The 14355-nt window shown below is 41.4% G+C and overlaps 2 protein-coding genes and 1 long non-coding RNA gene across 3 annotated transcripts in view; 2 read left to right on the top strand and 1 right to left on the bottom strand.

Annotated features, from left to right (window-relative positions):
* Nucleotides 1-433: 433 nt before the first annotated feature.
* Nucleotides 434-1226, top strand: LOC146982898 (heterogeneous nuclear ribonucleoprotein A3; the record flags this gene model as incomplete). The annotated part of the gene is made up of 4 exons (XM_085785406.1): nt 434-541; nt 641-736; nt 827-970; nt 1080-1226. Coding segments are annotated over 4 exons (471 nt in total), but the record flags the coding sequence as incomplete, so codon positions are not given.
* A 1741-nt stretch (nt 1227-2967) lies between these two features.
* cenpx (centromere protein X) lies at nt 2968-6146 on the top strand. Its single transcript, XM_085784182.1, is given in 6 exon segments — nt 2968-3097; nt 4592-4643; nt 4728-4781; nt 4868-4997; nt 5545-5637; nt 5842-6146. Coding segments are annotated over 6 exon segments (429 nt in total). The 5' UTR covers nt 2968-3061; the 3' UTR covers nt 5906-6146.
* A 2221-nt stretch (nt 6147-8367) lies between these two features.
* LOC146982900 (uncharacterized) overlaps nt 8368-14355 on the bottom strand; it is a 50908-nt gene continuing 44920 nt past the window's right edge. Inside the window, exon 5 of the long non-coding RNA XR_015036280.1 lies at nt 8368-9114. This is a non-coding gene — a long non-coding RNA (uncharacterized LOC146982900). The remainder of the gene's footprint in view (nt 9115-14355) is intronic.

A 14355-nucleotide genomic window follows, 5' to 3' on the forward strand; every position in this document is an offset into this window, starting at 1 on the left:
AATTAGCACCATACAAAGGCTAAAAAAATCCTTTTGAGTTTCAGTCTCTTGATTGCATATTTTACCATTGAGAATTTTAACCCCCTGGCTACAGAGCTAGACTAGCTCTGTGGCCAAATTCAAGCTCAGCTAGTTGGGTTACTCACATTACTGCTGTAGAAGTGGGAGGTGATTTTCTTGCTGTGACAGAATGGCACTATATAAATCCACCTCACAACAGTGTAGGCTATTCTGTTTCTGATTCATCTCGCATCAACAAAATGACCTCCGGTAAGTAAACTGATTTAATTCCTCCTTCCTCAGAAGAACACAAAATCTGTAATTACCTCATTTAAAAAAATACAGTTTTTTTCAGTTTTAAAATCCTTTTGAAATTATTCTCAATTTTTTTAAAATTAATTTACAGCATGTCAATTAACTACTGCAACTAACTTCTCTCTTCCCTCCAGATAAGATTGAAGACACGAAAGTATCTAAAAGAAGAGTGTTCATCAGTCTTCCAAAGAAATACATGGCCGGTTTGGCTGAACATTACGAACTGGTGATCATTTTTCTCTTATTCATTTATTTACAAGGAACTTCATAATTTTTATTTCCCCGACACTTGCCGTGATGTTCATAATTTTCTGTTCGTTAAAAGGACCATGGACTGGTGATTAAGGAGTTGAACCCTTGCTTAAATGAAGGATATATTCAAGCTTACTTTAGAGAATGGGGCACTGTCACAGCATGTAAGGTAAAGACATTTTCTTATTTGATGCATAAACTGAAGATTTAGATTTTTTCCCCCCTAATTAATTCCACTTTCTGTTGAACTGGATTACAGATTAAAAAGTGCCCCGGCTCAAAGAAAAAGGTAATGGCGTATGTGAGGTTTTCTGCAGAGGAGGAGGCAGACAAAGCAGATTGGGCTGGTCCTCACTTTATTGGAGGTGGTGAAGTTGAAGTGAGAAGAATTGTTAGTCCAAAGGTGAGTAAGATGTATGCTCTCCCCTTCTGTTGGAGCTTAACATAAAAAATAAATCTAATCTGCATTTTTGTATTATTTCATCAACTGACTATAAACAACTGTCTTTCAGATGGAAGAGAGCTCAGATGAGGAGGTCTCCGTAGCCCCTACTGCACCACGGCCACGGCGTTCAATGGGTCTGGGCTACATCCTTGAAGATGCTCAGTGGTTAGAGGACGATGAAGCAAATTAGTAAACACAATGTTTGCAAATCTTTCTGTGTTTTGTCATGAAAAAAAAAAAACACTTTTAACTTTTTGCTTTAACTTGAGTTGCTGTTGTGCATTGTTGTTTTTCCTTGTCTGTTTTTAAATAATGTTTGCTTCTTATGTTCTCACATTTTAAAATGGATGGTGTTGAAATAAAATAACACAGTCTATCCTTTATACTGGAGCCACTGCATGATTTGTCTTTAAAAAACTAAAAAACACACAGACAATGACAAATAGTCTAAAAGGAAAACAAGATTGCCTCACATTGCTTGTATAACTGGTTTCTACAATCATTTCTTTCATTTTACGTTATCTTTATTTCCAAAAGAATATGAAATGCATAAACTATATTTCAAACTACAAAAAAAAAAAAAAAACCTACAGTGGGGAAATTTCCACATTTTCCACGCCAAAGTTATGTAACACTAAAATCCAAGCTGCTGTTTAAGCTCAACAGTATGTCGTGTTAACTGAGCATATAGGTCCTCAGGGTGATTACCTGCAAGTGCAGTCAGCTCCACAAACCACATAGTTTAGATCTAACCATGTATTAGCCTGACAGAACAGTCTGTCGTGTGTTTGTGGAGCTAATAGGCTATTGGGTCATTTAACATTAATGTAAGACATGTGAAAATAGCAAAAATCTTAACTAATAGTTATCACCATGAGAAGTCAAATCAAGCATAAGGCAGGGGATATTCATTTACATATCTAAATATCAAAGGGTTATTCCCCTAACCCAATATAAATTGACAAAAATAGGCCTATTTTCCAGCTTGAAACAAAGTGCTTTAGTATAAGAAGATCTCTACAAAGTTTTAGCTTATGTCTGCATAATGATGACAGTTGGATAAAAGCTATGAAGTATTTTGATGGACATTATTCAGCAACAGCCAAACTTTTTCCCAGACAAAGCAGAAGCTGCACATAGAATGAATATTGTGTTGAAAACATTGACCAACAGCCTTATTTTTATGTTTAGTGTGCTATGAAAAACAGGTTTTCCTACAAATGTTGTTTCAGTAGGTTACATCTACATTAAGATTAATTAATTTAAGACCTTTAAAAGGCGAGATAGATTAACTCTTTGTGTTGAATTAATTAAACATAATCACAGATTAGAATGGACTAAGCAATAGTATTATCATTTATAAGCGTAGGCCTACTGTAGGCTACACCACTGTACACCGCATACCAACTACAACAAAGCAAGCATGAAAAAATTACAGGTTGCGTATAATGATGCATTAAGAATCTTACTTAAAAGACCTTGATGGCTGAGTGCCAGTCAAATGTTTGTAAATGCACATGTCAACACCTTTAACGTCTACTCAGAAACCTGATGTAGATTTAGGTTATGTGTCGGCTTGATGCCTCGGAAAATCATAGGCCTATAATTAACAGTTTGATCCACATTAACTGTAGTTCCACCAGGTATCAATCTCTGTTCTGGAGACAATACAGTTGTCTCTTTTTAACTTGATAGTAATTTCTATTTTTGATATCAACGATGTAAATCCCCATTCCTATGTTTTAGCTCTATTCTCTTTTATCTGTGTTGTGTGTCTGTTGTTGTGTTTGTCTTATGCACCCTGAGTCTGAAATAAAGATATAATAGCCTATATATTCATAATAATAATAATAATTATAATAGTCTTTTATATATAGGATAGTCATATTTAATTTAGATATACATATACATATACATATACATATACATGCATGCCATAGCCTCGGTGGTTTCCGCTTGACGTTGCTTGACGCAGGGCCGTGCGCCTGACGTCAGAATCCGATAGCCAATCCCTACGCAGAGCGCCAAAGTCTTCTTCGCGTCAAAAACATGGCGGAACCGGGTGCAGAAATTCGCTTCAAAAAGGTAAGAGAAACGGTATCGTTCTTTAGATTAACATTTGTTTTCATACTTCTTCTGTATTAATCTTTATCTGAATGACTTCTCTTTGCCTTAGGCTAAATCATTCCCCGCCCACCTCCCACTTACATGAAACATTCCCACGGACGCTGTTGACAGAGCTGTAGCCTAATTAATTCCGTATTTACACCTCGCTATAATATTATTTGGTAAATTAACAATATGCCGAATGACAGACCCGTTCATGGTGATACGGGAGAGCGACCATGACTCTGCCATAACATCAGTCACTTTCGACAAACACCAGAGCCCACTGAATTGACATTTTTTTAAACTGAGTCCGGCGGTAGCCTATTGAGAGTGAGGAGTTGTCGTCACAGCTCAGAGCCCCACCCCCCTTCTCCGCCATGATGGAAGGATTCCGGTGGCAAAAGCCTTACTAGTCTATGGGCAAAACAAAATCGTCTACTCCGTAATTTACTGTTTTACAATGCCTGGAAATCACTGCTGTGTTAAAAACTGCTCCAGTGATTTACTTTCTCCTTATTCTTTCTTGTAATTTGTTGATCTGTTGGCGCAAAAAAGAGCTAGAATTTAGTCCGTCTCTGTGCTGTTCTGATGACGTTGCCCCTGGCAACCGATAGCGTCTCCTTCCATCATGGCCGACCGGACTGTAAAAAGCTCAAACCCCGCCCAGATTAGACCAAATCGGCACGTGACTCCTCACTCTCACAAGCCGCCAGCATATAAAATCATGTTATCTGAAAAGTCATATGACGGCTTGTGCAAATGTAAATAAGTGTTTTCATACAACTTCACTGCAAAAACTCAAAATCTTTCCAAGAATATTTGTCTTATTTCTTGTCAAAATGTCTCATTTCTAGTCAAAACTAATCTCTTTCCACTTTAAATAAGACTCATCACCTAAAAATTAACTTTTTTTTTTTTTTTTTGCCTTTATTTAACCAGGTCGGTCCCATTGAGACACAATGGCCTCTTTTTCAAGGGAAGCCTGGCCAAGACAGCAGCATAGAAAAGTTACTACACTTACAAGACACAGAAATCACACAACACACAGATAAATACATTACAAGATAGAAGCAACAGGACTAAAAGTTCGGATTCACATTAAAACAAGATCATTTTCACTTGTTTCAAACAAATTTTCACTTGAAATAAGTAGAAAAATCTGCCAGTCAAAGCAAGTTTTTTGTGCTTGTAATAAGAAAGAAAAACTTGATCCAGTGTCAGATTTTTCTACTTATTTCAAGTGAAAATATCCTTGAAAGAAGTAAAAAGTGTCTAAAAACAAGCTACTTTTTAATGTGATGAGTCTTATATTTTAAGTAGAATGGGATTTGTTTTGACTAAAAATGACATTTTGACTAGAAATAAGACAAATATTCTTGGTAAGATATTTGAGTTTTTGCAGTGTTATGTCTAAACAAAAGCTCACTTGCTGAAAGTCCTGATGATGTGCTTAATTCTTTCCACTTGCAGGACACTGTGAACAAACTCTTGTCATGTTTTTTCAAGGAGGAGAAAACCAAACGTGAGTTGAATGAATAACTTAGGCCTATTAGATCCTGTGTTTTATTGGTAAGTCGACTGCTCACCATATCTTACTGTGTTACAGTAAACGGGGACGCTACGCTTCTCATGACAGAGATGCTAAAAATATTTGTTCAAGGTAAGAACTTCTGTATGATACAGTATAGACTCTGATGATGTGCAGGGTTTTATTGCTCAAGTATCAAACGTTAATCTCATTTCCAGAAGCTGCTGTGAGGTCACAGAAACAAGCTGAATCTGAGGACTGCGACCAAGTAGATATTGAGCACTTCGAAAAGATTCTACCTCAGCTGGTACGTAACTAAACACGGGTTTAATATATTATTCAAGAGCCATTTAAAGTATAATCACGCTTCAGGCTGCCCCTGTGTCCTGTGTCAGGTATATTTGCAGTTGCTCAGATCAGGAAGATAAGAGATGGTATTTTTTAATTGTTTGGCTCCAGGATTTTGAACTGCTCTTATGAAGTCCAGGTAGCCTTTAGTCTAGGTTGTACTTTTTAATTGTCTAGGTATAAGTATTGATGGTCAAACTTCACCCTCTGCTATTTCAATTACTATTTTTTTTTAACACTGTTTGAAAAGGTGTTTTGGTTTATTGTTTTTGTATTACCATATGAATTCTTCAGTGTAACCTTTGATGAATGTCTCTCAGGCTCAACAATGTAATGTCTATGTGAGATATATTGCCTATGAAGTGTAGCTTTAAATAAATATGTTAGGTTAAGTCCACTTATCTGAAGGACTGGCTCAAACTGCTAGTGTCTTTTTTTTGCAATATAGATTTAAATTGGGCATGAAGAGTAAATTGAACATAAGACACTTGTTAAACATTAAAGCAGCAAAAATATTTCCTCAAGACTAATGGGTTTGTGTCTCTATTTGCAATTCAGCTGCTGGACTTCTAGCACAGTGACACCACAAGATGGAGCCAGAGTGCTGCCTTCATGTCCCTTCTCCAGTCCCACAGCTTCAGTTCTTGCAGCGACATGTTCAGTATTACTGTTTATTTTTTCACTATAACTGTAATTTCATAATCACTCAAATCTGAGATTACACTGGAATTATTATTGTTTTCATTTGAGTGGTCTGATTTTTAAGTAGGAAGCAGCAGTGCTGTCCACACGCCTCCATGCCACCACCAATAAGGCCCACCTGTGCTCCTCTGTGCAACAACAGGTGCTTCCAGCATGCTCCATGGCTCCCTTCATCAAAGCCTCCTGGAGCAGTTGGAAGCAATTAGAGTAATAAGGGGAGCAGCCAGTCCCTTAGATGATGACAAGTGCCAGGAAAAAAGGAGTACCCCCTCCGGCCACTTTGAAGTTCCCTTTTGCTGTCCTGCGATGTTTAGTTAGAGGTGGGGGGAAGGGCAAAGGGGACCTCTGGCACAGGGGGAAAGTTGAATGGGAGTGTGCATGCACGAATGTGTGCGTGTGTTAGCCAAACATGGCAAGAGACCACACGCATAGATATTCTGTTTGAAAGGAAACATAACAAAACACATTGGAACATGGTCCAAGAAGAGCAGGGTGTAATTCTGAAGGTAAATAAACAAAAGAGGCGAGTAGTCGAGGTGCTTTCTCTCCTTTCATCACAGCAGAGGGGGGAAGCTGGGACTGCAAGGGAGAGGGTAATGTGGGGTTTTCTAACCCAAGCGCCTCTGATGGTTTTCCACCAGTGGTGTATTTGAACAACGTGTCTTCACTATGAGTCAGCATAGCTGAACAACATCTCACACTATTTATTTGTGTGGCTCGAGTGACTCACTGTGCTTACAAATGCTGCTCAGATACAGCTGGAAGCAACTTGGACTTAAGTCAAGAGCCCTGGCCTGGATAGGTGCTCAAGGACGCAACACCTGGAATTTGACCCGCCACCTTCTTAGTAGGGCCCGGATTGGATTTGTGTTTCCCAGGAGTAACCTGCACAGCAGGCCTTCAGGAGGTTTGGATGAGTGATGTTTAGACGATGCCATGAAGACCATTAAAAACTACTTTTTGTGAAGAGGCTCATTTGTCGTGTTGATAATTATAGTCTTTAAAAGCAACAAGACTTAAGTTGAAGTTTTATGAAATACTGTAAACTGCAGAGCCACTGCCTTGACAAGATGCTCATTCAGATGTTCTGCTGCACGCAGGCTCCTTTTTTTATTAGCAGATACGGGACCTAATGAATTAGAGAAAAATACATCCTTATTACCATGCTGAAATACAAATTTTATTATAGCAATTGTAGTGTAACCCCTTTCTGGAGCATTACTAGATCTGACGTGGATCCTCTCTAACTGTTAATCCCTGCAGATCAAATAAAAACAAATATTTTTGGATCTCCATGATTTTCTTTTTTCTTCTCCAAAATATGAGTCGTTGAATGGGCTCCGCACTGGCAAAGTAGTGCACTACTGTACAACTTTTCTCCTTATGCATCTTAGTGGAACAAATTACATCTGAAGGCAGTATTATTAAACATACGAAAGCAGTTAGGACAAGAATAGGGAGGGGCGTTGAAGAGAGTAATGAGTTAAAGCTTTTCTTGATCATACATTAAAGGCAGGGAGTGTCGACAGCCAGTCCAGACGCTTTGGAGAAGCTCTGGAGTGAGAAGCCTTTCCCAGGAGACAGAGACTGATCTGTCTCCAGCCTTCTGGCTGGTCTTTGGACAGCGCTGCTGCACATGGGATAAGGCCCTCATCACTGCTTGAAGATATCTGTCTGATTGTAGCCATCAATATCAGAACTGATTTTATAGAAGTACAAATGACTGCCAGGACGAATCTATATCATTTACCTTTGCGTTGACTTAAATGTGGCTCAGCACTTTTTTTTTTATCAGTGTAATTGATGTAGTCAGGACAAAGCTTGACCTTCTTTGGACAGTTTGGATAAGTGCTTGTAATCTCTGAGAAAATCAGACTATTACTGTTATATATCTATTATAGAGTGAAAGTAAAGGCTGAACTCTTACCATATGTTCTGGCGATATCTGATCTTTGAGGGCTTCCTATATTTTGAACACAAAGACAAATAGAGAGCTGTGTGTCTGTGGACAAGTCTGATAAAGCTGTATAGTCACAATAATTGGGGTTATGTTTATCTGGGGTGGAGTCGTCTACATCGGCCTTCGGAGTCCCTGAGAGGGTATGTTAGGATTATGTCAGATTTCACTTCTTAATTTCCCTCTGACTAGTCTGTTTTTTCCCCTCTTAGAATGACACAGCTTCACCCATCCTTCCAACTTTCTGTCATCTCAGAGTTCCTTTCTTCTTGAGCCCAAGCGAGGGGTCTCATCTATGACAAGTGCTCAGGATGCACCCATTTCTCAGACTGTTGGCCTCTCTGAGATGGGCAAGTAGATGGCAATTGCCAAGCTGGCAAAATGTGAAACACTAGCTATATTAAAATGTATTGGCATGAATGGCACATAAAACATTCATTTTTTACCAGGAATTTGTGCATAACAATATTTTTATTTTACCATGCACATCATTTTCATTATTAATGCTGCAAATCTCTGCCCTTTCAACTTTCAGACCTGGTTCTTTTCTCAAACTGGTTAAATCATTTTGGATAGGACGTCTGGAAAAGACAAACACTCATCATCATCAACATCATGCAGACAGTTTTGATTTTGAATTTTAAAGTTCTTGCAAAGACAGGAGATGGCACAAAAATCATCATCCATAAAGGAGCTACAGGTGTTTGCTGCAAGTTCAGTTTTTGCCCCCATCCTATCAATTACACGTTTGTGAGTACTTACACGATAAATATGCGATGGCGTGCATCTGTTCTCGGATGTTTGTGTGCATATATGTGCTCGCATGCATGTTGTGCTTGATCTGGGGCTGTGATGCATTAGTGCTCAGGAGACAAGAGGCCCTTGTGGCCCCCTCATGGGCATGGAGCTGTCTAACCATGGAGGAATGCTGAAGGGGACACAGAGCGAGCGCATTCCTCTCAGATGCTCCACACGCAACTCACACACTCATGAAATGTTACAAACATTTACAGCGCTGTCAGAAAACACAAAAACAAAACACAGTCCCCGGCCTGGTTTGGTGCGCATGCGTTTCACAGACGGCTCACGTGTGAGGAGAGAGCGCTCGTATACAGATGCAGCATCTCTGTTATTGACTGTATACACTGCTGTGACATGCAAGTTTCCTGGAGGCCCTGAGCCGCTATGAGGGGCCTGGGGTCCTGAGGCTAAGCTTTGTTAAGGAGCCACGGGGCCCATGCCGGGGATGATTAGAACATACCTGGCATTTTGAGTCACTTGGGCGCTCTACTGGGATCACTCCTAACTGGTTGTGGCGCTTGGCTGTTAGTCTGAGGCTGGAGATGGTCTGCTGCTGTGCTCTGTGTATTGGCTGGGGCTTTGGTAGCCACAGGGGGCGGAAAGGATTCTTCCGGAACCAGTGAGGTGGATGATAAGGTCAAAGACCTTGGCATGCAGCTGAAGAGGGAAAAGGGAGCAAGAGAGATGTACAATTAGACCCACAGCTGGGTTATTTCTGGAGCTCTGTACTACTACCTTAACTACATTACCCTCCTCCTCCACCCCAAGTCCCCTCTAGTCTCTGTCTGCTCCTCCCTCCTCTGTGTGGTGGCCTACATGGTCAGGGCATAGGCAATAACAACAGAGTAATCCCCTTACATAACACTGGACAAACTCAACGAAACAAGACCACTCAATTAATTTTGGGAGCGTCTAAAAATAAAGCAGCCGCTCAGCCGAGGTGACGTCAAAAGAGGTGTGTATGGGGCGGCGGAGGGTGGGGGGGAGCTGGACTCGTACCCCAAATGAGGGCTGGAGGTCAGCGGAGCACTCTATTTTTAGGTCCGATCAAAAGCAGTGTTATAAAAATACTCCAGCACTGACCCTCACAAGATCCGTCAGTCACGCTTAGAGAAGCCGTGAACCTGAAGGTCACACACTTGGAGGGATGAAAGGGCCGATGTTGATGATGATATTTATAAAGGAGCAAGTAATGACCGAAATCTCTTTAGCTGGTGGCAGGTGGCACAGTGTGAGGTTAGCCTTGTTAGAGGACTTCATCAGCAGACATGTGAAGCCCTCAGCAATGGGATGATATTCATTGTAATAACAGTATACTGTACACATTGTAAAAATAAACAAGATAAAAATGAACAGGCCAATCTAGTGACTTTGATGGCAAATTTCAGAGGTATTTAAGGTCTGAATATCGGGCTGAGAGTTTGAGAGCTTTTCAGTATTGGCACAACTTTGCGTCGGATTGCCTGTCAATAATCTCACGCCTGAAGGAAGCCAGTGTAAACATGAGTTTTTTGGGGGGGGCGGGGAGGGGTCAACAAGTCTATCTTAAGTTCCCTCCACATGTCCAGAGGCCAGCATGTTGTGTGTCTGTCCTCACAGTGGACGGGGGCACCGGAACTCTAAATTAGCACTGGTGAGTCAACAGGACAGCTTTCATGTAGACAAGGGCTCATGTCAGATTGCAGGAGAGGTCAGGATGTAGGGGTCAAAGGTTGGGATGCAGTGTTGGTCCTTGTCTTTAACAGCTTCCTGCCTGCTGTGTTGTGCAAACCTAAGGGGTAATTCCTTGTAATACAGGTCCTAAGGAAAAGGGATTGCCTCACTCTGTGGTACAGGTCTGAAACTCACGGCTCAACTTGTACTTGGTCACATATTGGTCCATTAAAAGGGAGTTAAAGATGCTCTAAATCAAGGTCCTGTGTGGCCCAGCCCGACAGTAAAACAATGTTGGTGGGTAAACAGGTTGGTTGGTCCAACATTTTGATCCAGAATGAAATATCTCACCAATAAACACATGGATTGTCATGGAGTATGGTTCCCAGAAGGTGAATCCTACTGACTGCGGCCCCTTGAACTTTCCTCTAGCCCCACCATGAGGCTCATATTTTCGGTTTTGAGTGAGATTAGTGATTAACCCTGAACAAATCCTGAACCACGTTTCAAGGTCTGCCCTCTATATTTAATTTGATCTTCGGCATAAATGTTTCATTTCAAAATATATTACGTTGCGCCAATGCTCCGATTCCCCCTCAGACTTTGAAGGTGCACCTGTTTCGACGCACAGTTCTGTAGTGCCGCAGGGAAGGTGAGACTCTAGGGTCAATAGGAGACCCAGCGGGGTGCTCCCCTGTGCGGTGTCTCTCTTTCTCTTTGAGAGCAAAGAGAAATGGAAGAAGCAACTGTGGCTCTTTTTGTTTCTGAAGGCTGAAGCATGAAGAAAAGAGCGACCCCATGCAGGAGAGGTGATTTACCAGCCTGTTTTGACACCAGACTGGGAGTTACTGGAGACATGCTGGCCTACAGAAGCAGCAGGAGGATGAAGTTAATGCGCAGTTTAGCGTCACACAACTGTAACTTGGGTGACTTAGGGTTAATGTTGTAATGAACAGCCAAGAAATTCACTGTTAGTGCAGCTTCTTTTTTCTTAGGATACAAGAAAAAAGAAGTTGCCAACAACACAAGACCCCTGACTTTTGATGGCGGGTACACTGCACCAATCTTTTCCATGATTGCTCTATCTTCATCTGTTAGTTCCCAGACATAAATTGTAAAACCTCTCCAAAAACAGCAAAGGAGCAGATCCACTCACAAGGAGCTGTAATTTAAAAAACGCCTCCCCTGGAAAAACTACAATAAATTTGAAAGGGCTTCAAAGGGGCTGCTGGTACTCTTGCCGTTCTGTACGTAAAACAAAGCACCGGCATGATCTAAAACCACTGAATCGCTCACCCTGTGATGAAACACATCCAACAGCACACTGAGACAGAGGCTGAGAGTGAGATGTAGCAGGCAAAGAAATGAGAGAGGCTCCTTTGACTTTGATTTGGTGTGCAAAGACTTTTATGGTGTCTAAGGGACTGTTAGCTACACAGTCTAAGGGCAACAATCTAAAGGCTTTTCAGTTGGACTTATTATGGTGAAATTATCCAACAAAAGAGAAAAGGTGTTGAAAAGCTAAATACAGGTGACCAAGGCCGTTGTATAGGGTAGAAAGGTGATGATAATTCTAGGGGCCCCGCGCCCAGTGGGGCCCACAAAAAACCCCAGTAGTCTAATCTTTGTATGACTGATTTAGTCGGCATAAGACCCTGACTAATACTCAAAGTAATGCTGCATTAGCATCAAAACAAAGTAGGCTAAATAAAAAATGATAATACATACGTAGTCTAAGAAAAAAAACTGGAAAAGTTAGGGGGTAGAGGCCCACTTTAATATTCTTTAGGGGGGCCCAGAATTCCTAGCAACGGCCCTGCAGGTGACTCACAGCGAAGGCAAGACCATCCACTGCTGATACCTTGGCGCTGCTGCTGCTGGATGCTGCAGTGCCAGTGACACACATAACATGGGCTGAGGAGGAGCGCTCAGGACGCACATCAATGAGAGAGCAATATCCTGCATCCTCATTCTAGGTACATCTGTGACATGTTTGAGCGCCCATAGAGAAAAGGCCAGGTGTCCTCCCCCGGTCCTTTCCCCATTTCTCCCCATCCAGCACTGATCCGGCTAACTAATAGTACCAAGATGCTACCATCCCTGGCGCAGGAACTCAGATCACTGAGCCATGGAGGTGTGCGGGGGGTGGGGACTTAGTTGACTTACAATTGGTGCCTGACGGAAGAGCTCAGACTAAAATTTACAAAGAAAACAAGTCATTTAGTGTGTAATTTCAGTCTTAACGACAGGATGTGAGGCAAACCAGATTTCCAACAGTATACATTATATCATCATTGTGTCAAATCTAACTACATAATAATATAGCACACTATGCTATCCACTCCCATTTGACACTTAAACATTAAATAAAAACTGAACTGAAACGTGTAGCAGCAGGAGGAGTGACATTTCTACTGAAATGTGCTTTTGATTAGGGTCCGTAAAGTGAGCTGCTGGTTTCTATTTTCTGGGCTACATGAAGACCTTTCCAAAAGAGAAAGCATTTGACAGATAAATATTTCAGAGTGATGATATGAAATGTATCAACTACAAAAGAAACCACTGAACGAAAATTGACAGAAAGAATGCCTTTACTCAATCATCTACAGTACAGGAGGCAAATTGAACTACACTGGCGACCCAGGTGGAGAAAGCCCAGACGGGACAAGGCTGTGCTTTTGAGGTTATGAAACCTTGTATTTGCTGACGGCAGCCCTATCTCCTTCCTTCATCTTCCTCAGTTGAAGAAATATTGTCACAATATAAAAAGGAAGGTCAGATGCTCTGCAACAATGTAAAAACACAGCCATCAGAACAATTTTATTCTTCACTGCATCTCTGACGCTGAGAGGGGAAGCAGAGCATGTTCATCCACAGCTGAGTAAACTACTTAAGTCCATCTTATATGGCCACAGACATGATTTTTGAAATGGAAAAACCTCAAAATGTGGTAATGATAGAAATAGACAAACATAGCCATGTTTGATTGCCAGACTTCCTTTTGTTATTTCACAGCATGTTTGAAGTCGTGAGAGAGGGTGAGTGAATGAGTTAGTGTAAACTGAACAGAAAACTGTCTTCAGTTTATGCACTTTTTCTCTGAATCAAAAACTGACGATAAAAATTTGCTATGGATTCACATAGGAGTTCGCTTTGACAGCGCACTACTGCTACCAAATGCTGCACAGGCGTCCACAGCATTGTCATTCCTTGAAAACAATTGTTCTCCCATCCCAGCTGCATTAAACCTGTCCGCAATAAGATAAGCTGTGGGTCTGTTTCCCGTGCTGCCTATAAATATAAGCCTAATCACTCTCCAATGGAGCTGGTGGGACAGATGTTACAGTTGCATCCCACCACCTCGCCGGAGCACATATTGATGGTTCACAGACTGTTTACACAGTTTTCATTCATCTGTGCTATGACCATTCCCAACTGGATACATTTGCCAACCCGATGGTGGTTTACACAGCGGAGCCCCTCCGGCCATGTGGAGCCCATGCTCTTTACCCTCTGCGTTGTTTCGTGACTGCACACAAGCAAATAAATAAAAAGTGAAGATGTATGTCCACAACTAATCCATAGAGGCGCGGGCCTGTGGGTATGGGATCTAAACAGACGCTGATGACTGTATATGTGGAGCGGGTTAAACAAGTGACACAGAACGTTATGCTTTGATCTGTTGATTATAGTGGAAAACAACCTGGCAACAAAACTGCCGTGATCGACCGCATTACCTGAATTTTCCACCTTGCAAACAACAGAGCTGTCCAAGACGTAAATGTTGAGGTCCTGCAGGTGAAGCTCTTTGTTCTAGTTGATTTTTCAATTATAGCGTTTGCAGAACAAACAAACAAATGATTCCTAAAACATCCCATAATCTCAAGACTTTTCCATTGCCATTTGTGGCAGTGGAAACAGGTTGTGAACACAACACTCACATATCATCACCCAATTGTTGATAATAGGGATGCACATTTTGATTTTTTTTTCAGACCAATAACCGACTCTCGTTAACCGATTAAAAACTGATTGAGAGGACGACCAACAGTGTTTTTTTTTTCTTTCTTGATGATGTTATGGAACACATAGGCTTCACACTCGATGCGACAGCTGTGCAGTGGCACATCCATTGTGCTCTGGCTCAGATGATCGGTGCTCAGATGGTGATTAGGTCTTCCAGTTTTGAACTCTTTTATACATGAAGTACACAAAGTGCAGCCAAACACCAGGCTGAAGAGAGGG

This window comes from Trachurus japonicus, chromosome 8 (genome assembly GCF_045865225.1).
Source record: "Trachurus japonicus isolate A0001 chromosome 8, Traja_1.0".
Classification (NCBI taxonomy): domain Eukaryota; kingdom Metazoa; phylum Chordata; class Actinopteri; order Carangiformes; family Carangidae; genus Trachurus; species Trachurus japonicus.